At 46.6% G+C, this 24,655-nt stretch overlaps 1 protein-coding gene across 7 annotated transcripts in view; it reads left to right on the forward strand.

Moving 5' to 3' along the window:
* Positions 1–23,503, forward strand: part of Spata13 (spermatogenesis associated 13) — a 141,991-nt gene extending 118,488 nt beyond the window's left edge. For 5 of the 7 annotated variants that reach the window (XM_036199149.1, XM_036199150.1, XM_036199151.1 and 2 more), the window contains 8 exons: positions 463–642; positions 965–1,150; positions 3,402–3,581; positions 5,028–5,260; positions 7,894–8,023; positions 10,529–10,901; positions 14,588–14,662; positions 19,797–21,453. In XM_036199149.1, coding sequence (XP_036055042.1) covers positions 463–642; positions 965–1,150; positions 3,402–3,581; positions 5,028–5,260; positions 7,894–8,023; positions 10,529–10,901; positions 14,588–14,662; positions 19,797–19,972 — 1,533 coding nt within the window. In that variant the 3' untranslated portion in view covers positions 19,973–21,453. Of the gene's footprint in view, positions 1–462; positions 643–964; positions 1,151–3,401; positions 3,582–5,027; positions 5,261–7,893; positions 8,024–10,528; positions 10,902–14,587; positions 14,663–19,796; positions 21,454–21,630 lie in introns of those variants that run through there. The other 2 variants (XR_004945900.1, XR_004945901.1) reach the window with 2 other exon arrangements.
* The last annotated feature ends 1,152 nt before the right edge of the window (positions 23,504–24,655 follow it).

Raw genomic sequence — 24,655 nt, forward strand, 5'->3', positions numbered from 1 at the left:
TGGGATATATTTCCTCTGAGATGATGGGCTTGTTGGAGTGTTCTGGGCTATACTACAAAAGGCTAAGTAAGCACTGACGTATGGTGCCTGGGTGTAGTAAGCACATGTATTGTTTGATTTAGTCATCATGATGTAACCCCATTGTCAGTCAAGGGGTTCCATATATCTTTGTTTTCTGAGACAGTCTTGCTGTCTCACAGCAAGCACACAACCACACCCAGCACGTATAGAAGTCTTTTTAAGGTTGATCCGAGTTTCCCTTTAAGAGCAGGTCACATACACCTACTGATTCCATTTTCCTTGGTTGATTTCATATAACCAGTTTACCTGGACAACACGAGTCTTTTCAGACAGAGAGTAGAAGATGTCAGGTGGCCCTGAGGAGGCACACCTAACATGAGGCTCCTTTCCATCCACCCACATTGCTGGACGGCTAAGCATGTTCTCCCGTCTCCATTCCAGCTCATCAGCGATGGCAGCGTGGTCTGTGCAGAAGCACTGTGGGACCATGTGACCATGGATGACCAAGAACTGGGCTTCAAGGCTGGGGATGTCATCCAGGTCCTGGAAGCCTCTAACAAGGATTGGTGGTGGGGCCGGAATGAGGATAAAGAAGCCTGGTTCCCTGCAAGCTTTGTTAGGGTGAGTGGGGCCCTCTGTGTTTTCCAGGGGTGTTAGTGGGAGGGGGGCCACAGAAGAATTTGAGACAGATCTCAGTCTTCACCCAGGCCCAGTTCTTCTGTTGTTGTGCTTAATATCACACAGAAGCCAGACCTGTGGGAAATAAGGCGCTAATAGTGAGAATCTCAATGAAAGCAAACAAGCTACTTGACATTGCTACTGCCCCCCGGCACCATGGCTTTGATAACTCGGCACAGAGAGCCGAAGCCAGGGAGGTGTTTGCCTTGCCTCTGCCACGGCTACCTCTTCTCTAAGCCACCTGCCTCCTGTGTGTGGCCTGCAGCTTCGAGTCAATCAGGAGGAGTTGCCGGAGAGCTGTAGCAGCTCCCATGGGGAAGAGCAGGATGAGGACACCAGCAAGGCCCGCTACAAGCACCCTGAGAGCCAGCAGCAGATGCGCACCAACGTCATCCAGGAGATCATGAACACGGAGCGCGTGTACATCAAGCACCTCAAGGACATCTGTGAGGTAAGTGGCAGTCAGAGGTTGCCACCTCCTCCAACCCCACGCATCCCCTCAGGTTCTCAGGCAAGATGCCGAGTCATTTCCATAGAGATGAAAATGTGGTCCTAGTTGGTGATGTTGCCATGGTCTTTTCAATGATAATTGGTACACTCTTCCTAGGGGAGGAGTCGGGGAGTGTGACTGTGTAGTGATTCCTGGGATTATGGGCACTGGCCACCATGTCTAGCCATTACTCAGTAGTCTCGTCCTGGTGTCAGGGACCTGACTATTAGTAGATGCCAGACTGGAAAGCTGCTTCCTCTAAGCTGGTTTTCAGTTTGTGGATCAGGTGAGCTGTGTCTCTCTGGATGTTAATGTCTCAGCGCTAGAGACAAGCTCAAGTCAGGACAGCCTGTTCCATCATGGATGAGCCAGCTGCCTAGCCTGCCACTGCTCACCTCTCATCTGCACAAGTGTGTGGTGAAAGAAGTGTCTTCAGAGTGGTGTTTCAGGAAAATCACAGTTTCTGGCTAAGCGTTGCCAAGCACTGACCATGGACTGCCCCATTACCCAGCTCAGCTCCTCACAACATTCTCCCTGGACACATATCCTCTTAGTTGACTATTGCAGATGAGAAAACAGAGGCCTTGAAGTTAAGAGGCAGGGTTGGCAGACAGTGTGCTTGGACTCTGAATCATCACAGTGTTGTATTCTCTTAAAATTCAGACAAGAATAGCGTGATTTAGGGGCTGGGGTGCAGTACTTGCTGTACATGCAAGAGGACCTGAGTTAGGATCCTCAGCATCCACATAAAAAGCTTGGTGTGGCAGCATATTGTCTCTAACCCCAGTACAGGGAGGCAGAGATGGACAGATCCCAGGGCCCCTCTGGCCAACCAGTCTGTCCCAAACTGTGAGCCCCAGGTTTAGTGAGAAGTCCTGTCTCAAAAAAAAAAAAAATATGTTCCTGAATGGGCAAGCCTCCCCACACACTCATGTACAACATATGCATGGACACACGTTTCACCACGCACGTGAAGAAGGCAGTGGTTTAGTAACTACTAAAAGGGCTGTTTATTCTTTTTGAGCATGTGATGCTACTCTGGAGGCAATTGTTACGTGCATATATGGCCTTTCCATCCTGTGCCACTAACTGTCCCAAGCCAGAGCACAGCCCTGATGATGTGCATAGAGAAGAAGTAGTTATCCCTCTTAGAGGGACTCAGATTAAAGAAGTAGAGACTCATGCTATATAATGAAATCAGGTGATGATGAGTCCTTGGTGTGCGTGTTCTTAGCTCTTTGCTGTGATTTAATAGATCAAAACCACTTTGGCTTAGGTTATCAAGTTTGACAGCAAGCCTTCATTCACTGATGTCCCCTACCTCCCTGGCCTGGAAAATTAGAATCTAGAAAATGAGTCAATATGAAGCCAGACATGAGCTCACATCTGTAATCCTGGCCGTGGGTAGGTGGAGACAGGTGGCTCCCTGGGGCTCTTGGATCAGCCAGCCTAATCTACTTGGAGAGTTCCTGGTCAGTAAGGACTTTATCTCAAACAAAAAGGACAGTGCTTGATGAAGGACACCCAAGGTTGTCCTCTGACCATCATATAATTATGAACCCACATGTACCCCCATAAACATGATTGTGGATACACATAGCACACACAGTGGCAATGTGAATTTTTTTGTTTGTTTTGTTTTTTTGAGACAAGATTTCTCTGTGTAGTGTTGGTGCCTGTCCTGGATCTCACTCTGTAGACCAGGATGGCCTCGAACTCACAGAGATCCGCCTGCTTCTGCCTCCCGAGAGCTGGGATTAAAGGTGTGCGCCACCACCGCCCAGCTGACACTGTGAATTTTTAAACTCTGCTATTTGAAACTCACTTCTGGAAGCTTGAAATCCAGCCATATGAAACTTTTCACTTTGATTTTGTTTTCAAAATATTTATAGTGAATTGTAGTTGTAGATGTATGATTATCTCATCAGGGCCCCTCAGAGATAAAAATAATTTTCTCTAATTAAAATCTACTCTGACTTGGGAATAGCGCCACATCCCTGTCATCCCATCCCACAGGAGTTTATGTCAGGAGGATTGCAAGTTTGAAACCAGCCTGAGCTACATAGTGAGATCCTATCCTAAAAATAAAATAAAATAAAATTCATCCCAAGACCATGGCACCGGGCCAAAACACAAACAGAACCAACAACAACAAACTGCATTGTTCAAATATCTCTGAACAAATAACACTGTTTGCTTTCGTATTTTGCAGGGCTATATCCGACAGTGTCGTAAGCATACGGGAATGTTCACGGTTGCGCAGCTAGCCACTATTTTTGGAAACATTGAAGACATTTACAAATTCCAAAGACAGTTCCTGAAAGACCTTGAGAAACAGTACAACAAAGAGGAACCCCACTTAAGTGAAATAGGATCCTGCTTTCTTCGGCACGTACGTCACTGGTCCTCCCTTGATCAAATCCGGTCAGACAATAAGCATAGAAAGATGCCTCCACCAAAACCACCCCACAGGCTTCTCCCGTTGGCTCATGGGCTGCCTTTAGGTAGACAGGATTTCTTCTTCCCCAGAGAGTGAGTGATCCAAGGTCACATGCTCCTAGGCGGATGGTAACACAATCTCAGAGTTCCTCTGGTGACGTGAGTTATTGGTTCTTACTATTTAGATTGACTGTAACTGCAACGAAAGGTTTTTGGAGATTTTATTTCTGTACGTAGAGAATAGTGCAAGTCGTGCACACAGGGGTAGCACCATCTCCTCACTTCCTGGGTGCTGGACCCCATGGTTTTCTAGAGGCAGGGGCCTCGAGTTGGAGGGGTGGCTAGACCTCCAACTGCTGAGCATGGTGTTTCCATAGGGAAGCAGGCAGGAATAGATCCCTGGGTACCCAGGCATCTTTAAAACACTGAAGACCTGTGTGGCCAGAGCAGCCCAGGCCTGCAAAGGCAGGGCAAGAGCCGGCCAGTGAGTGGCTTCCATTGCAGGAGAGTCTTACTGCTCTCTCTCACTGCCATGGTCAGCCCTGCCGGGTGATGGCACAGAAGCCAAGTAAAGGAAGACGTGCTAAAAGGGGTATTATCAAGGGAAGTCTGGCAAGGCTGGTTGTGTCAACAACCAAAGGGTCTCCAGCACCTGCGTCATAGAGTTGTCTGGGGTGGGGGTGGGGAAATCGCATGGGGGGGGGGGGTGTGCTGGGAGACCTACTGCATTTAAGCTCAGCCAAGGCTGCAGGGCGGCGGGGAGGAGGAAGCAGGAAGGAAGGGCAGCTGTGAGTGCATGGCCCAGCAGCTGAAGCTGGAGGAAAGGTGGTGTGGCCAGGGATGTGGACTTGAACCCAGTGACAGGGCTTTGGAAGCAGTGTCCACCCAGTCTTGAGGAACACTGGGCAGAGGAGAGAGTGTAGTTCCAAGCCTGGGAGAGCAGGCAGCCTGAAGGGGCAGCAGCAGTGCAGCTGCATCCCAGAATAAGAAGTCTGCAGGAAGGGAAGTAGGCAGGGGCCTTTCAGCTGGAGAAGGGGTACCACGTGGAAGCCAGGCCCAAGGGTTAGGCAGTGTGCTGACAGCACATGGTACCTCCAAGCCAGAGTTGGAAGGAAGGGGACCAAGATGGAGAGCCAGGCCTCAGAGCATCGCTTCTCCCCACTCGCTGCAGGCTAGAGCTGAGTGAGCACAGGTGGTGGGGTCTCCCATCCCTCTACCCACCCTTTAAAGAGAATGCAGTTATCCACCCACCCATAAATGATCTTCCTACTGACCAGCCATGAAAGCCACTGCCAAGCATGGATTGCCCCTGGGGTCTTGGCCTGTCCTCCCTCTTCTCCAGGAATATCCTCACAGATGGCTCAGAGCCGCTGACTGATGAGACTGCCTTCCCTTCCAGCAAGAGGGCTTTGCCATCTACTCTGAGTACTGCAACAACCACCCAGGTGCATGTGTGGAGCTGTCCAACCTCATGAAGCAGAGCAGGTACCGGCACTTCTTTGAGGCCTGCCGCCTGCTCCAACAGATGATTGACATCGCCTTGGATGGCTTCCTCCTCACGCCTGTGCAGAAGATCTGTAAATACCCGCTGCAGCTGGCTGAGCTGCTCAAGTACACCACACAGGAGCACAGGTAAGCCGAGGGCCGCCCAGGGACCATGAGACTGAGCACCAGCCAACCTGGTGCTTCTGGAGTGGCAGGGACAGGTGGTGCAGGTGCTGGTGCTGGTGCTGGTGTGGTAGCATTGCTGCCACTGAACTTCGTGGAAGAAGTTCTCAGAAGTTTACAGTGTTTTATCACTGTAACAAGGTATGTGAAAACACTCTGTGACATCCAGAAATAGAAAAACAAAAGGATTCTGAAGCCGGTTTTGTGAGTACACGGAGAAGGCCGGTTTTGTGAGTACACGGAGATTTGGTGAGGGTTGGTTTTGTTGTTGTTACTGTTTGATTTAGTATTGCATTTGGATTTTTTGAGATGGGTCTTGAAATATAGCCCAAGTTCATCATGATCCTTTCTGTTTCCTGGGTGCTAGGGTTATAGGCAAGCACATCACACCTGTCTGCACAGGGATTTTCTCTTAGTTATTATTTGGTATAATTTAAAATATTATGTGAATATCCTTTTGTAGTTATTTAGTGGTAAAACAGTTTTTAATGTTTAAAAGAAGGAGACAAATAGGACTACAGTGGTCCCCTTTATTCCTAGGGGACTTGCTTTTAGATCCCAGGGGATTCCTGAAGCTATGGGATGAACTGCATCTCTACGTGTATATATGTGTGTATATACATACATACACACACACACACACACACACACACACACACACACACACACAGTGTTTTTCTGATGCAAAAAAACACCTATAAAGAGATAAAAACTGGTCATCATGGCTTACTCCTGTAATTCTATCACTTGGGAAACTGAAGCATGAGGATTGCTGTTGGTTTAAGGCCAGCCTGGGCTACATAGAGAGTTTTAGGATAGCCTGAACTACAAGTACAGTTCTGTCTCAAAAAGAAGATAAGTTTACAGATAAGATACTATAAGAGATGAACAGTAACTACTAAGAGAACAATTCCAACAGTGTATTATTGTAAATGGTAAGTGATTTCAACTTATGAATTATTTCTGGGGTTTTCCATTTCATGTTTAATGTAGTTGACAATGGGTAACTGAAATCCAGTGAAATGAAACTAGATAGAGGAATGTAGGAGGATGTGCCAAATCTGGATAGGGGGTAGGGTCTCACCTGAAGAACCTCACCTCTGTTCTTGCTGAGCTCCTGGGCAGAGAAAGGTTGGAATCAAAAGGTAGAGAACGGGGTGAGCTACTGAAAGTACCCTAGTCAGAGTGCACCAAAGGAATAAGGAGGAAGAGGCTTATCGAAATGGATGAAAGAGAAAGACAACTGTGTAGGATCTTTCTGTCTCAGATATGGAAATCAGAAGAGCTTAGTGGAGAAAAAGAAGGAAGTCAGAAGAACCTCAATTTGTAGAGGTTCTCTAAAAGATAACAAATGAAAGGCGCTGTAGTCGTGACTTGGGGAAAATAAATAGGAGACTGAGAAGGGAAGCAAAGCCTTCTGGAAACATGGAGTGGCAGCATAATGCTTTCCAAGGTGAGCAGCTGTGACCACCACATACACACTCCATAAGAGGGGGCTTCACCTTTTAGAATGTTCTTACTATTTTATCAGAGGGGTATGACCTGCATGCCACAGCACACATGTGGAGGTCAGAGGGCAACTCTGTGGAGTCAGTTCTTCCCTTCCCTCTTTACCTGGGTTCCAGGGCCTGAACTCAAGTCACAGGCTTGCATAGCAAATACCTCCACTCACTGAACCATCTTGGCTGCCTGACTTTTCTCTTTGGAGGACATTTTTTCCTATGAGCATTTGCAGAGTTTGATTATTTTCCAAACTTCATTTACTTATTTGTTTGTGTGTTTGTTTGTTTTTGAGGCAAGGTACTGTTAAGGTGATCCTAGCTGGCCCTGAACTTGCAGAAATCCTCCTGCCTATATCCTCTGAGTGCTAGGATTATAGGCATGCACTATCACACTTGTTCCAATTTGTGTGTGTGTGTGTGTGTGTGTGTGTGTGTGTGTGTGTGTGTGTTTCAGGCCAGGACTTATTATGTAGCCCAGGCTAACCTCAAGCTCTCCATCCTCCTGCTCCAGCTTCTCATGTGCTGGGGTGACAAGTGTGCACCACAAAGTGTGCAGCTTTGGAAATGTTCAGAAGAGAATGAGGGTTTTCAGAACTTAACTGTTTTAGAGGCATGGGCTGGGGGCTGCTGGAAGGCCATCATTCTTTATTACTCATGGCCTCTCACGTCCCTTCCTAAGCAAGGAGAGGCTGAGACTTGATGCAGGTATCTCACAACAGCTAGGGTTTTTAAGCAGCTTTACATAGCAGAACTGATCGTGTTGAAATCAAAGCGGAAATGAAGACAGTTCTCTGTACTAATGAAAATAATTCAGAGATGGTCTGACTAACACTTGTTTTCTGTGGCATTTACTTTCATTCCTGGTGATTTCTGGGAAATGAATGACAACATTCTTATTCCAGAAGAATTGTGAATCGTGTCCTCTCAGCTCACTTAACCTGTGCAGACTGTGGTTTATTCATTGGGAACAATGGCTCTTGCTCAATGCCTTGTCTAGACTATTAGCATACAAACCAGGGACAGAGCCCATTATTCTGTCAGTCCTCGCTTGTGAGTTACATGTCTTATGGTTAAAATGAACTTCCCATTTTGCAGCGATTACAACAATATCAAGGCAGCTTATGAGGCCATGAAGAATGTGGCCTGCTTGATCAATGAACGCAAGCGCAAGCTGGAGAGCATTGACAAGATTGCCCGCTGGCAGGTGTCCATCGTAGGCTGGGAGGTGAGTGGCACTCCCACGTGCACAATGTGGCTCCCGGCTCCTGAAGCTAGGCCCCAATGACAGCATACTTCAGCATTCTGTGTTCTGTGTGTTCTGGCTTTAGTGGTAGATGTACTGATAACATTCTGTGCATTTGGAGGGATTTGGATGAGTGTCAAAGTCAGTTCTCGTATTTATATACAGTGCCTACCAAGAAATAAAGTCTGAGTAGGTGAGATGGCTCAGAGGGTAAAGGTGCCCAAAAACCATGAGTTTCATCCCCAGGGACCACATAGTAAAAAGGAGAGAACTGAATCTTGCAAGTTGTCCTCCAGCCTTCACATGGGCACACACACACACACACACACACACACACACACACACACACATTCTTGTGCACATACACAAAATAAATAAAGAAAATCAATTCGTTTTTTTGTTTGTTTTGTTTTCTTTTCTTTTCCTTTTTTTGGGTGGGGGGTTGGGTTTCAAGACAGGGTTTCCTCTCTCTAGCCCTGGCTGTCCTAGAACTCTGTAGACCAGGCTGGTCTCAAACTCACAGAATCCACCTGCCTCTGCCTTCTGGATGCTAGGATTAAAGGTGTGCACCACCACCACCCAGCTTAAAAAAAAAAAAAAATTATTAAAAGTCATTAATATATTGCTTAGTGTCTGGTCCCCCTGACATGGAGAGCCAGCTCCACCAAAGCAAGGGCACAGTTCCCACACAGTCCTAGAACACAGTGGGAGGAGCATGGGGTCTTGAGTCATGGTGACACATTTGAATCCTCTATTATCTAAGCAGATTATCTTTTTTTGTTTGTTTTGGTTTTTTGGTTTTTCGAGACAGGGTTTCTCTATGTAACTTTGCGCCTTTCCTGAATCTCACTCTGTAGACCAGGCTGGCCTCGAACTCTCAGAGATCTGCCTGCCTCTGCCTCCCGAGTGCTGGGCTTAAAGGTATGCGCCACCACCTCCCGACATAGGGCCCATGGTAATGGCCCAATGGTATACTTACACACACACACACACACACACACACACACACACACACACACTTTGCTACTGTGTTCACCACTAATTACATTTATGAACTCAGTGAATCCTCTCAGTAATCCTTAGAAGTAGGCACCTATTTAACCCATGGGATGGAGGAAAGGCCCTAAAAGATGTAAGTCCCTTGTCCAAGGCCGAATAGCTAGAGAGTGGCAGAGCCGGAATTCCGGCAGGCTGCGTAGTCTGTGCTGGTCACCTGAACTGAACCACACTAGTTCAGAACAAGCTGGTGCTGCCATTCAGATTGCTGCTGAACCAGGTAAGGTTCGCCCACATCTACCAGCTGTCAGAACTGGTTTTCCTGGCCTGAGAAGGTGTGGGGTGAGAAGGAAAGAAATTGGCTGGAGTTGATGAGAGCAGGGACGGACGGCTGAGGAGAAATTGCTGTTCCTCGGGAGCCCTGAACACACCTCTTGTGTTCATCAATGCCTGATCCCTTGTTTTTTAAGTGAAGAATCTGGGGCACAGAATTGCTCCAGGAAAGGAAATAGAAGAAATATTTTGGAGTCAAGCACTTTTGCCTCCAAAACATGCTGGGTATCTATTGGGATTAAACGAAAATGAAAAAAATGTAACTGAAGGCCAGCTTCATGCCAAATTTGTTAGGGTGCTGTTGGCATCATCCACTCTAGATATAGGGGAGTTTTTCTTTCCAACCTCAGATGCTAACATTTAGAATGTTGTGATCTAACATTAGAAATAATCAAACATTAGATCATTTCATTGGAATTTTACTGATTAAGGACAAATCTCATTCTGAGGGGCCGCAGTAATTACGATCTCCTATCAGCTACCCCTCACATCAGTTTCTCACTGGCAGGCTGGCCTTTTATTCCCAGGACCCTAAGCTCACTCCTTCAGGGAGCCCTAAGAGTCAGTCATACCATGTCCCCACCAGTGAAACCTCTGCTTCTCTTTTATTCTGGCGAGGTCAGTCTTTATTAGCTCCCACTACAGATGTTGTATGGATTCCACTACTGTAGCATGTTTGTTTGTTTGTTTGTTTGTTTGTTTAATAGATCAGGAAGACAACTTCAAGTAAAAGATAGGAAATAAAGAACAGCAAAGAGGTATTTCGGGACAAGGGACCCAGGAAGTCAGGGTCTGAATGGCCCTTGAGGCCCTACCTGCCTGTGTGTAGGACAGCAATGCCTGGTCTTAGGGAACTGGAATATTCTAGAAAGACTGTATCAGAGGCCCCTTCTGTGTCTCTATGACTGGAAAAGTTTGGTTTCGAAAACTCACAGTGGGTGCTGGAGAGATGCCTCAGTGGTTGAGAACACTGGTTGTTCTTCCAGAGGTCCTGAGTTCAAATTCCCAGCAACCACATGGTGGCTCACAACCATCTGTGATGAGATCTGGTGCCCTCCTCTGGCCTGCAGGTGTACATGCAAGCGGAAAACATGATAAAGAAATAAACCTTTAAAGAAAGAATAAAAGAAAACTCACAGTGTAATTGCGTTCTCTTAGGGCCTGGACATTCTAGACCGAAGCTCAGAGCTGATTCATTCTGGGGAGCTGACCAAAATCACCAGGCAGGGCAAGAGCCAGCAGCGCATCTTCTTCCTATTCGACCACCAGCTGGTGTCCTGTAAGAAGGACCTGCTGCGCAGGGACATGCTGTACTACAAGGGCCGCACGGACATGGACGAGGTGGAGCTCGTGGACGTGGAGGATGGGCGCGACAAAGACTGGAACGTCAGCATGCGGAACGCCTTCAAGTTGGTCAGCAAAACCACAGATGAGGTGCATCTGTTTTGTGCCAGGAAGCAGGAAGACAAGGCCAGGTGGCTGCAGGCCTGTGCAGACGAGAGGCAGCGGGTGCAGGAGGACCAGCAGATGGGTGAGTCAGCTTCCTCCACCACTGGCTTCCTCTGCTCCCTCAAGAACCAAATCCATATGGGGAGCAATGGAAGGGACAGCCCCCTAACCCCCTAGGGTGTGCTTGTTATCTTTATTCACACTTTTCAGATGGCCCCTAACCCCCTAGGGTGTGCTTGTTACTGTTGTTCACACTTTACAGATGACCCCTAACCCCCTAGGGTGTGCTTGTTACCACTATTCACACTTTACTGATGGCCCCTAATCCCCTAGGGTGTGCTTGTTACCACTATTCACACTTTACTGATGGCCCCTAACCCCCTAGGGTGTGCTTGTTACCACTATTCACACTTTACTGATGGCCCCTAATCCCCTAGGGTGTGCTTGTTACCACTATTCACACTTTACTGATGGCCCCTAATCCCCTAGGGTGTGCTTGTTACCTTTATTCACACTTTTCAGATGGCCCCTAACCCCCTAGGGTGTGCTTGTTACCTTTATTCACACTTTTCAGATGGCCCCTAACCCCCTAGGGTGTGCTTGTTATCTTTATTCACACTTTACAGATGGCCCCTAACCCCCTAGGGTGTGCTTGTTACCATTGTTCACACTTTACAGATGGCCCCTAAACCCCTAGGGTGTGCTTGTTACCTTTATTCACACTTTTCAGATGGCCCCTAACCCCCTAGGGTGTGCTTGTTGCCTTTATTCACACTTTTCAGATGGCCCCTAACCCCCTAGGGTGTGCTTGTTACCATTGTTCACACTTTACAGATGGCCCCTAACTCCCTAGGGTGTGCTTGTTACCATTGTTCACACTTTACAGATGACCCCTAACCCCCTAGGGTGTCCTTTTTACCACTATGCGCACTTTACTGATGGCCCCTAATCCCCTAGGGTGTGCTTGTTACCTTTATTCATACTTTTCAGATGGCCCCTAAACCCCTAGCTTGTGCTTGTTACTATTGTTCACACTTTACAGATGACCCCTAAACCCCTAGGGTGTCCTTTTTACCACTATTCACACTTTACAGATGGCCCCTAATCCCTTAGGGTGTGCTTGTTATCTTTATTCACACTTTACAAATGGCCCCTAACCCCCTAGGGTGTGCTTGTTACCTTTATTCACACTTTTCAGATGGCCCCTAACCCCTTAGGGTGTGCTTGTTATCTTTATTCACACTTTACTGGATGGTCCAACTTGGTGTGGTCCCAGGGACTGACCATATGGTGGTGGCACACACACCCCTCACCCAACCAGCAGACACATCAGATGATTCTCTTTATTTTCTTCACTTACTTATTTATTGATGTTGGCTGTGAAGATGTGTGTGGTGTATTTGTTCCTGGAGAGCTTGTGGAGGTCAGAACAGGACGTCTAGTGACCTGCTGTGTCGCTCTCTGCCTTTTTCACTTGCAATGGATCTCACTAAACCTGGAGCTAGGCTGGCAGCCAGCAAGACCCAACAATCCTCCTGTCTCCACCCCCATAGCATTGAGATTGCAGGTGCACACATGACTATACCAGCTTTTTACACGAGCACTGGGGATTTGAACTCAGGACTTCATACTTGTACAGCATGCACTCTTCATACACTCCTGAGCAGTCATCTTCCTAGCCCAGAAATGCCAGATAGTTGTTGAAACTTCCCCTTTATCAACACTGTTGCCAAACACTGTAAATTTGCCCCTCTGCCTGGGTCAATTCCAGTTCCTCCTGTGCCTTTCTCCATCTGTGGCATCCATAGAACCTGTACTGCATATCAGAGTGAGCTCACGCTTCTGGTATTCAGTAGTCTACGTGTACAGCTTGAGCATCTGTGATCCCCAAATCACAATCTCTCTGAGTGTCGGTGTGGACAATTCCATAGCTTAACATCATGTGAGGGGCCCAGTGAAAATGCAGATGCCCAAAAAGTAGAGTTTGGAATTCCTCTCAGGCTGTGTAGAAGGTCTCTCTGAAGCAACTGAATCCCGTGTTCAGACTTGGGTCTCAGCACTAAGATACCTTGTGTATTGTGTATGTGAAAATATTAGAGAATTGAATGCATAGCATGTTCTGGTTCCACACATTTCAGATAAGGGGAACTCAGCCTGTGCTTTGGTTTGTCATCCCAGCCTCTGCCGACCTTTGTATTGCATAACCTTGTGAAAAGGAAGTTACCACTTGGCATTAACTCACACAGCACTCACAGTCACTGTGCCCAAGCTCCAGAGCCACCCACGGGGATTGGGATTGTGAGCACACACTGTCAAATGTGAGCTGTGGTGCCCAGAGACGAGGGGTGCACAGGGAGGAGGAGATGGGTAATAAGTGGCTGTGGTGCCCAGATCTCAAGGATCTGCATCTGGGCAAGTATTGCCCTGCTGTTACAGAGCCCAAGGGGCTTTAAAGGTGGTCCCTATGTCTCCTCTGTCAAGCCACCAGCTTCTGACTTGGCCATAGATTCTGATGTTGGAAATAGAAAGTGTCCTGGGGTCCTCTGTTGAGAGCACTTAGAAATCGCTCAGGCTGTCTTGCCATTAAAAGTAAGAATTTCTTCAGAGACTTGCAGAGCTCAGACCAGAGTGAGGGCATGCAGCTCCCAACCTCACAGGTGGAACCTTCAACTCTGTGTGGCTGTCCTTTAGACTCAAGAAAACCGGAACCCCAGTAGCTGCCGTGCATTGGCTGCTGACCATCAGACGCTGTTGCAATAGGCTTATCACGAAATCCTTCTCAGAAGTGTGCAGGTAGTTGCTAAAATGGGAAATGATGGAGTCCCCAGCTCCCAGCTTACTCAGTTGCCCACACTGTCTGGTGTGGCTAGAAGGACCTGAGTCGGAAGGCTTATGCCCCTTTCCCTGAGGGTTCATGATGACCACAGGCATACCATACACTTTCAATTCTGTTCTTTAGCTTGTGTGTCCTTTGCTTTGTGAATTCATGTGGCTGGGGCCCAGTGAGGATAGGTCCTCAGGCTCTGCCTGGAGCATGACACCAATCTCTGTATCTGGGTAAGGGGTGAGGAGACTCTACCAGTCAGACAGACATTAGGTATGTGACTACATAAAGCCAGAGAAGCAGCGCCAATCAAGGTAGAGGGTAGGTTCAAAATAGAGACCAGGGTCAGTCACCTCAAGCTGCAGAGGTAGTGTGGCTCTGCCACAGTGGAGCATGCCCCACCTCTCACCTCAGGAGAAGCAGTAACCCCAGCCCCAGCTGCTGCTACTCCGCTGTTTGTCTTCTTTCCTGGGGCAGCTCATTTTCACGTAGTGGACCCACCCTGTGTGAATAGCATTTCTGTCCGCACTGCAGAGCCAGGGTGCAGAGTCCCAATCTGAGGCTTCAGGCAAGGAGAATCCCAACCCACAGAGCTCTGGACCCATGTGAGCAGCAGCCCTGGGCCTCTTTGCCGTGGGCTCTCTTCCCAGAGCATCATGCTTTAAACCTGCAGTTAGGGTGACTCCCATGTGCACATTGACCTGGGAGTGTCAGTGTTCAGACACCAAGGGTCTGTGTCTCATGACAGTAGCACCTCATATCACTCTTTAAAACACTTGGGTTCAAAGGTCATTGTGAGGCCTCTGGTAATACTCCTGGAACCCATCCTTTTCCTCACCTCTCAGGGCTCTCTGCTGCAATCTGTAGAGAACACCTCTACATAGTTTGTTCTGAAAAAGTTTCCCAAGGTTCTGAGTATAGATCGCATCTGTTTCCAAATCTAGGAATGGAAATCCCAGAAAATCAAAAGAAACTCGCCATGTTGAATGCTCAGAAGGCTGGACATGGGAAATCTAAAGGTAAGGTTGGCGAAGGCTTTGTCTCCTTCCTGTAGATTTTGTGATGATATGGGGGCGGCATCCATAGAGACTCTTTTCCCAGCACTGGGTGGAGAGAAGAAGCCAGGGACACTCAAGGAACAGACCCAGATTGACAGGCAGGTGGAGAGTATTTCAGGTGCATGAAATACCTCCAATAGCAGCAGAGGCCTTCAAGACTAGCCCTGCCTGTGCCCTCTGTTCCTCACGTCTCTGGGGGATGATTCTGGTACCACTGGGTCACCAGTCAAGTAAAACCCTGCGTTTTTGGTTTGAGGAGGAATCTCCAACAACAAAATGCTGGCCAGCTACAGGTGACTGTATCCCAGGCTGTTTCTTTTGAGCTACCAATCAACTCCCAAATCATGACACAGAGACTTGGTACTAGTTATGAATGCTCAGCCTAGCTTAGGCTCATTTCCGGCTAGCTCTTTTAACTTAAATTAACCTGTTTCTTTTTATCTACCTTTGCCTTGAGGTCTTTGACCTTTCTTCCTTCTGTGTATCTTACTTTCACTGCTTCTCCTGTCTGTCTGTCTGTCTGTCTGGCCCCAGGTGTCTCCCTCTCTTTCTCCCTCATTCTCTCTTCTTCTCTCTTCAAACCTGGATTTCTCCTGTTTATTCTCTCTGCCTACCAGCGCTGCCTGTCTCCCTCTCTCTCTCTGCCTAGCTATTGGCCATTCATTTCTTTTTCAGACCAATCAGGTGCCTTAGGCAGGCACGGTGAAACAAATGCAACACATCTTTACATGATTAAGCAAATGCAGCGTAAACAAATGAAACACTTTAACTGTGCCTAGTTAGAGTAATATTCCACAACATTTACCCCCTTCCTGTCTAAATAAAAAAGAAGGGTTTTAACTTTAACTTAGTAAAGCTATGTACAACAAGATTAATTATCAAGAATTACATTTACCTGGTGGTGGCGGCGGCGGCGGCGGCGGGCGGCGGCGGCGGCGCACGCCTTTAATCCCAGCACTCGGGAGGCAGAGCCAGGTGGATCTCTGTGAGATCGAGGCCAGCCTGGTCTACAGAGTGAGATCCAGGAAAGGTGCAAAGCTACACAGAGAAACCCTGTCTCAAAAAACCAACCCCCCCCCCAAAAAAAATGGTTTACAATAGCCAATCCATTTGCATTTGACAAATTCAGAGAAAGCACTCTATTATTTATTCTTCAACTCCCTCAAAGGTTCCAGAAGGATATAATATTATCTGAGTAAACAGAAAGTGCAGTGCAATCCACTTCCAAAACTATAGAAATGACAGACAGCTAGCTGCCTGGACAGTCACCCAAGGTTCCTTTGCAATGTTGGAGAATCCATCTTCAGCCTACAGGCCTAGAATATCTGACAGACTTTTCTATAAAGCAGGAATTTTGAAGGACTGTCCTGCTTTGTTTTGGCAAAGTTTGACCGTCTTTTTTATTTGTGTCCTACTTGTCCAGTTTGTAAGGCATATTGTCAGGAGTCCAGACAAGAGCAGTTTCTTGCCCAAATGGCTAGTTTTGCCACAATGAAAGCAAACTCCATATGGAGGTTCCTTGATGCCCATCATCTTCTCTGAAGTAAATTGGTGCTGCCAGGGACAGATGTGTCTTACTCTCATTAAAAGCCTTAGGTTATTAAACATCTTAAATGCCATATTCTGTAAGTCTTTGAAGTGTTTGAAGACAGTCTATCTAAATATATGTTTAACCTTGAAAACATACCTAATATGACTACAAGTTCATTATAGATGACTAATCAACCAGTATTTCTTAATTATACATTACTTTTTTTTTTTTTTTCCAAGAAAGATTGTCTTTGTGTAGTTTTGGTGCCTGTCCTGGATCTTGATCTTTAGGCCAGGCTGGCCTCGAACTCACAGAGATCCCCCTGGCTCTGCCTCCCTAGTGCTGGGATTAAAGGCATGCGCCACCACCGCCCGCCTATACATTACATTTTTAAATGAGCTGCATAAGCACAATACCCCAAACAAGAGTAGAATCATACATACAGCATAACAAAAATAACTTTAAATTTGTATCAATATACCAAAGTCCACACCAACATAAAATATTCGAGGTTAATAGTTGTCTTTTTATCTTATATGCCTATTACCCCCAAACGATGACAAACATCTATAACCCATCCTATAACCAAAAACCACCCACCCCACCTCTTGAATGGGCATTGTATTCTCTAGACGGCTTCCTGTTGTCTGACTGTGGGTGAAGGTATCTTTAGGGAACCCTGAGAAAATTGAGATAATGGTCAAGTCCTGGGAGAGCCAGTTATAACATTTGTTGTCCAGTCTCTGTGCAATAGGAAAGCACAAGGCTTATCAGCAGTCTTGGCTAGAATAGTCTGTGAGGCTGGACCATCTCAGCCAACAGCCTTGAAGCAGTTCTGGATGCAGAACTCTGAGGAAACTGCAACAGAGGCACTCTGAGAACCTGGATCACCTGGGTCACCCATTTTTATTAGTGTCAGGTCCCCTTGCTTTGAAAATACACGAACTTTCAAAGGTAACATTTATTTCTGCATTAATGCAAGAAAGGACTATGCATGGTACACAAGCCAGCCAAAGATGATTTTTTTTGTTTTGTTTTATATTTGAGCAAGTCAAACATATGTCACCTGGTTTTCTAGGTTTGTTTGTTTATGTCTGTAGTCAAGATTTCAGGAACTCTCCCTCAATCAAACCTGATCACTATTAAACTTGAAGGAATCCACAGCCTTTTGCTTTCTGTGGGACCAAAACATAACCTCTTCCCCAATGTGATACATTTTTTATTTCCATTTTAAAGTATAGGCATTCCTAAAGTATCTAGGATGGTTTAATTCAGTAGTCCTTCCAATCCCATGTCTCCCAGCAGCTGTTGTTCACTCATCAGTATTAAAAAAATTCAAAGTTAACACAACAACATAAGGGATCCAGACTTCCTGTATATTTTTCATCTTTACATGGCTTTTTCCCATTATATTCCTTTGTTCTTTCTTTAAAGACTTTGTTATTTATAAACTATTTACTTTTTTCTACGACTGTTATCCCTTTTCTTTTCTTTCTTAAGCCTATGCACATTTTTAAACACATTGTAACCTGTTTAGAGTTTTTTTTTCCATCTGAACCCGATTTACTAATTGCCTGCAGCTATGAACTTGCAGCCTTCTCTGATGCATAAGCCAGAATTTAAACTGCTGATCTGCTTTGTGCAAGTAGCTAGGCCCTCCACCAATGGCTGTCTCCACCCTGCTCCTCAGGTTCTTGAGAGATGAGCTCTATAGCCACGGATCTGGAGGACAACCATGTTTTTTTGTTTTGTTTTGTTTTGTTTTTAAGATTTACTTATTTATTATGTATACACTGTTCTGCCTGCATGTGTTCCTGCAAGCCAGAAGAGAGTACCCTCTCATTAGAGGTGGTTGTAAGCCATCCTGTGGTTGCTAGGAATTGAACTCAGGACCTCTGGAGAGCAGCCAGTGCTCTTAACCTCTGAGCTATCTCTCCAGCCCTGACAACCAAATTTTTTTAAAAATGGGAACTTCATTCAATTGCCCCAGCTCTGGGGTACCAGTGCCCGTGCTGGGGCAGGTGTCCAAACCCAGCACTGTTTCTACTTAGTGTACCAGTATAGCAGAGCCTCTTAAAGGAGTCATATCTGTTTGTCTTTCTTTCTTTCTTTCTTCCTTTCTTTCTTTCTTTCTTTCTTTCTTTCTTTCTTTTTTTTTTCTTTTTTCAGGCCCTATGTGGAAATTCAGGCCCCGTGTTGGGCGCCAAATGTACCAGGCTTTTTCTTTGGTGCAGTGAACTAGCTCCCAAATCATGTCACAGAGACTTATTATTAGTCTTGGATACTTGGCCTAGCTTATGCTCGTTTCTGGGTAGCTCTTTTAACTTTAATTAACCTGTTTCAATTTGTCTACCTTTTGCCTTGGGCCTTTTACCTTTCTTCCTTCTGTATATCTTACTTTCACCGTTTCTCCTGTCTGGCTGGCTTGTGGTTGCCTGACTGGCCCAGGGCATCTCCCTTTCTTTCTCCCTCATTCTCTCCGCTCTTCTCTCTTCAAGCCTAGATTTCTCCTATTTATTCTCTCTGCCTGCCAGCTCCACCTATCCCTCTCTCTGCCTAGCTATTGACCATTCAGCTCTTTATTAGAGCAATCAGGTACCTTAGGCAAGGTGAAACAGCCACACATCTTTACATAATTAAACAAAGGCAACATAAACAAATGTAACACGCCTTTACACAGCTAAAGTGATATTCTGCAGCATAAACAAATGTAACACATCTTTGCCTAGTTAAAGTAACATTCCACAACATGACTGTACCACATTCCGGTGAGGTGAGGTCTGGACATTTCAGTGCATCGGTGGATACAAAGACACTGGGCTTCCTCTAGAGTGCTTCCCCGCTTTGTACACATTAGAGTAACTTGGCAGTGACACTGAAGCATTCATGGCCAGGCCACATCAGGGTCCAAGTGCTCAACTCAGTGTCTCCTCAGGGTAGATAGTGTCAATGTTACCTCATTTGTTCTCATAACATCCTGGGATTGTTACTTCCATTTTAGAGAGTAGGGACCTAAGGCACAGAGAAACAAAAGAATTTCCCTCCAAATACTCATGGTCAGTAAGTGTGGATTAGTATGTAGGCCACGGGAGTGCTGGCTCCGGGCCTTGGTTTGAACATGTCTCTACTTCCCATCCATACCAGGAGCCCAGTTCTGATTCTTCACTGACCTCCCTCATGGTGGAAGGTGATCTACTTCATTCCCTGGGCTTCCTTCCTGTGAGGTGTTGGGTAGAATTCATGAGGTAACCCTTGCTGGCCCTATCCAGGGTATTTGAAAGTCTTATTTCTTTTTTGTTCTTTTCAAGACAGAGTTTCTCTGTATAACAGCACTGACTGTCCTGGAACTCACTCTGTAGACCAGGCTAGCCTCAAACTCACAGACATCCTGGCTCTGCCTCCCTAGTGCTGGGATTAAAGGCATACGCCACCAACACCCAGCAAAAGTCTTGTTTCTTAGGACAGTTACTTGATGTCCTTTTGATTCAGTGAACCAGCTAGGTACTTTGAGTCCTAATATGGCTTTTAAGTGACTAATCTGTTTGTCTGTTCTTCCTGAATTAGGCTACAGCAGCTGCCCTGTGGCCCCACCCCATCAGAGCCTGCTACCCCTTCACCAGCGCCACATCACGGTGCCTACCAGCATCCCACAGCAGCAGGTCTTTGCCTTGGCCGAGCCCAAGAGGAAGCCATCACTCTTCTGGCACACCTTCCACAAACTCACCCCCTTCAGGAAATGAGCCTTACTCGGGGTGTGCCTCTGAGGTAGTTGGGAAGGAAGACCAGTTTTGTCTCTTCAGTGTGATGTCCAGGGATGGCTTCTTGCTCAGCGATGAACACTTCTTTTGGGAATCAATGATGAAGAGGAGTTGGACTCATCTTTGACCTTGAGAAGCCCCGGTGTCCTTGTGGAAAGGAGGAGGCCATGAAGCACTGGTCTATCCCACACTGGAAGCCACGGTGCACTCTCAAGTGGCTGGGATGTAGGGACCAGGGCCTCTCTCTGCATGGAGACTGCTGACTCTGTGGCCCTGGGAATTTACCACTGACAGTCCTATTTCTGCTGCGGTTCCAGACAGTACCAAGAGCCTTTCAGTCCCTCAGGAGCAACTGCATGAAGGATGGCTTCCGTGTTTGATTTCAGGAACTCCTTGACAAGAGATTGGTAGGACATTGACAGCCATAGGATAAGTGGTCAGGTCAGGCCTGGGAGAGACAACGAAGGAGCTAGAGCTGCTGGGCAGGTGCCCACAGTTTTCCAAGGTGTAGCAGGTTTCATCTTGCAAGGTTCCTTATTCATAAGCTAGGGAGAGACGACAGGAGGTATCTGTCGCCCTGGCAGTGTGGGGCATGAGTGCATCCTCAAAGCAGTGCTGCTTTCCAGACTATAAGGAAGAGCACTGCCAGCTCGTTTGTCCTTCTCAGCTCTTCAAGCAGAGGTTATGTCTTGCTCACCCATCACAACCCAAGACGCTGTCATTCACTGAAGTAATGGCCGTGTGAAAATTCTTTCAAGTTTGATAACACGATAATGTGTACCTGTGCATCTTCAACAGACATTTGCAGTTTCTCCGTCAGTGAGATGATGATGAAGACACAGACATTCCACAGAGAAAACAAGGGACAAAAATGTCCTGCATGGCTGTGCCAGCTGGAGATTGGTTTTGATGACTCCTTAGCTCTGAGAGAGAGCTGTCTTTTAACGAAGGCCACACGGGCTGACACCCACAGAGAGTAGCCTCCCTTTGCTGACATTGCGGAGTTTGATCAAAATGTCTTTTAACAAGATCTAAGGAGGACTAGTTCTACATTTTAATCTACACAGTGAGCTGGCCGGGAGGGGGTCCTGCTGTGCAGCTTGTGCGTTCTTTCGGACAAGCTTGTTCTTGTGTGCTGTTCCTGCAAGGTTCTCTCATCAGCTCTTGCTTGAGAACAAGCAAGTCTGCAGTGTTAGAGACGAAGGTCCGTCAGCACAGTTCCTCCACCCTGTCCCCCATATCTAGAGCTATGCCTGCAGCAAGTCACCTCACAGCAGATAACCTTGACGCTGGACCTGAGATTAGCCTCACCCCTGCTGTGCACCCTGGGCATGTTCACTTAGAGGCAACACTGCTGGGGATTGTGGTCAGTGGCCACGTGGCTGTTTCTGTGTATCATGAAGTGGTTCAGTGCTCAAAGTGTGTGTGTGTGTGTGTGTGTGTGAGTGTGTGTGTGTGTGTGAGAGAGAGAGAGAGAGAGAGAGACAGAGAGAGACAGAGAGAGAGAGAGAGAGAATCCTTGAATAGATGACTCAACTTAGCTGCATTTATGTAACTGACAGATTGTTATTGTTTTTTTAACTAATATAATGCAATGATATATTTTAGAAGTTACACTTAATGTGTTTTCTCTGCTACAGTGTGTCTGTACAGCGGTTCCAACAGCTGTGTTGTTAATAGGAGAACTGCTTTAAGGAAGTGAAGAGAGTCTTTTGGTCCTGTTCATATTCACTGAGGATTCAACTTGAGTCTCACTGCAGACTGCATTTGCTGTTACAGCCAATGACAGTGAAGAAGTGATACAGTCCATGTGTGACCAGTCCTAATATACTTCCCAGCTGCCCTAACTTCCGGTTCCCACCTACCTCCACAGACCTCCTAACAATCCCGAACATCAGGATGTGTTTCTATTGAGTCACATTCAAGACCTGGGCTGGCCCCAGGCGATTTTATACAGTGAGAGAAGTGTTTGTCAAATGTCTGTCCCAGATGAATCTTACTTGGGATTTCTGGGTGATTTTGAAAACTAATGTGTTTTTAAAAGCTATAATGGCCTTTGACTTTGTAAAAAATCTGTATGTCTATATGAATTTTATTACCAAATACCTGACTTCTACAAAAAGTGGAAGACCTTAAGTATTATTTTCAGTTCTCCAAACTTCCTTCTTGATTTCCGGCATGAGCTCTACTTTGAAAGGAAAAAAAGAGAAGCAACCAAGAGCCTCTTGCCGGAATGGTGTCTGATGCTCACAAACAACATTCCCTCCCTCTCCCTCAGTGGGCCAAAAAAGATTGGTGACTTAAATTTTAATGATTTCATTTGTTCTGTCTTTAGAGGTCCATAATTTGCCAGCTCTGCTAATATAGTTGAGAAGGCCTCCCTGGTTTAGATTATACCTATAGGTATGACCACCATGTGGTAGGTGAAAAGTGATCGTAAATAATACTTGAAAGTCTAGAGAAAGAAGGAACATTCCAGGCTCTATCCCAAAAAGTAAAAGAAAGTGGCAGACAGCTAGTCGGGGCTCTCAAGAGATTCTGCCCCTTAGATGTGTCATCTGTTCTGATTTTTGTTTCTGCATGGTAGGTCTGCTTCTGCAGGTGAGACGCATCACCACTATAGAATGCCATTTCTAAATGCTGTGCCTTTTAATATCCAAGCCATTCAAGACCGATTCCACATCCTCCGTTGCTGTTGTTACATGCAAAGCAAAGATGTATTTAATTTGAAATTGGGTTCACAGTGGACATCTTTTCTAAGCACCAGTGATCCAGCATCTGTGCATCTGGACATCTGTACCTGGATGTTTCTCAGGACAGATCAATCCTGTCCCAGTCAGAGCTTCCTGGAGTCAGGGCATGGCTTCTGCACTGTGGCTTCATCATGGATAGGAACAGCAGAAGTGACCCTCAGGCCAGTGCCAAGAAGTATGAGTCAGGGTCTTTCAGCAGCTTAAAGCCAGGATGCTGGGTAGAGTGTGCCCACAAACTGTTTCTTGTCAGGATCCAGGGAAAGGGGAGCTGAAAGACTTAGGACAAAATAAGTAGAAACTTCCAGCTAGTCTTAGAGAGAGGGAGAATCAGCTTATATAATGTATGTATGTAAATTTGCTTAGCCATCCCATGTACTTCATTATTGCCTTCATGTTCTCTTAGGCATTGCCATTTATGTTTAGAACGTACTGTGGGCCACTTCTGTAATTTAATAGTTGGTCCCTTTTGGGGGGTACATATTGGTGCCCACTGTGCGTGACTTGCTGACCAACCTTCTCGGCTGTGCTTTTGGTGATAACTAATCCACATTGGGGTGCTGTCGTCCGTCAAGTCAAGTGCTGCTCCTGAGATGGCAAGTCGGCTTTGATGCTGAAATAGGGCCCATGTACAAGACGTGCATTTTTGCTGAATGAAGGGTTTTTTTGTTGTTTAAAAAAAAAAATAGTTATTTGATTTCTTGTAAATGCTGTGAATCTCTACTTGTCATTTTGTATCTGTATATTAAAATAATTTGCCACACCTGGTTTGAGTGATGCATCTCCACAGTAAAGTAAGATAGACACATACAAAAAGAGGCAGGGCTGGGGCATGCACAGAGCCTTGCATTTGATTCTCAGCACTGTATAAAACAGAGTGTGAAAGCACATAGCTGTAATCCCAGCACTTGGAAGGTGGAGGCAGGAGGTGTTCCCTGGCTATGATGAGGAGTTCAAGGTCAACCTATGCACTCTGAGACCCGGCTCAAGAAAAAGTCTTCAAAGGCAGCAGGTGCTGGAGCTTACAGATCCTTTATGGCCCTGTCCTTGGTGCTTCTTCTAAAGACTCATTCCTGATGGCTGGGAGGGTCACAGGGCTGGTATTCGAGAAAAGCTCTGAAGGGAGTAGAGGGAGGGGCCCCTGGACTTCCAAAGCCATTAGAGGGATACAGGAGCCAGAGAGGGCAAGTGACAGTTTGGATGGTTTTTGTTCCCTTTTGTGGGTTTGGAGATCTGACTGGGAATTGCCCCACTCCCTGCCTCAGGTAAAGCAGGCACTCTGCCACTGAGTGACAGCGCGACCCTGGAAAGCCAAATCTGTTGCAGCTGGTTTCCATGAAGGGTAGAATGTGGGTGACCAGGTCTTCCGCCTCTGGGTGGCCAGAGCTGCTGGCAAGACCCTTCCTTCACTGGGAGGTGAGCCTGTAGCCTTGGCCTCCCTCACCCAGGGTGTGGGGTGAATAAGAATTTCCTCCTCTCATTAACAAGCTCCGAAAATCCCAGTAAACAGCCCATTGTTTGCTGTGACTAATCTGAAAAGGGTTCCTCTGGGTTGCCAAGGCTGCCTCCTGCTTTCTGTTGTTTACTCCCAGGTCATCTGTCCCCTCGTACCCTTGCTCACCTCCCCTTAGGCTCCACTGGGTAAAAGAGTGACACTGCCAACTGGGGGTGACAGAGGATGATACCATACATAGAAGGGAGTGTACGTGGGAGGCGGCCGTGCTTTATTCTAGAAGAGTTGATGTGGGGGTGGGGGAGGAATTACGTATTAGCTGTCTGCTGTATGCATAGGGCACCATGTCTCTACAGAGGGATGTGTGGCCGGAGAGCTGTATAGAAATATGATGACGTTCACCTGGCATCAGTAGCACCAGAGATGTGAAGTAGGCACACGATAACTCCTAGAATAGAGTCC

The sequence above is a fragment of the Onychomys torridus genome, chromosome 9, assembly GCF_903995425.1.
Source record: "Onychomys torridus chromosome 9, mOncTor1.1, whole genome shotgun sequence".
Taxonomy (NCBI): Eukaryota; Metazoa; Chordata; class Mammalia; order Rodentia; family Cricetidae; genus Onychomys; species Onychomys torridus.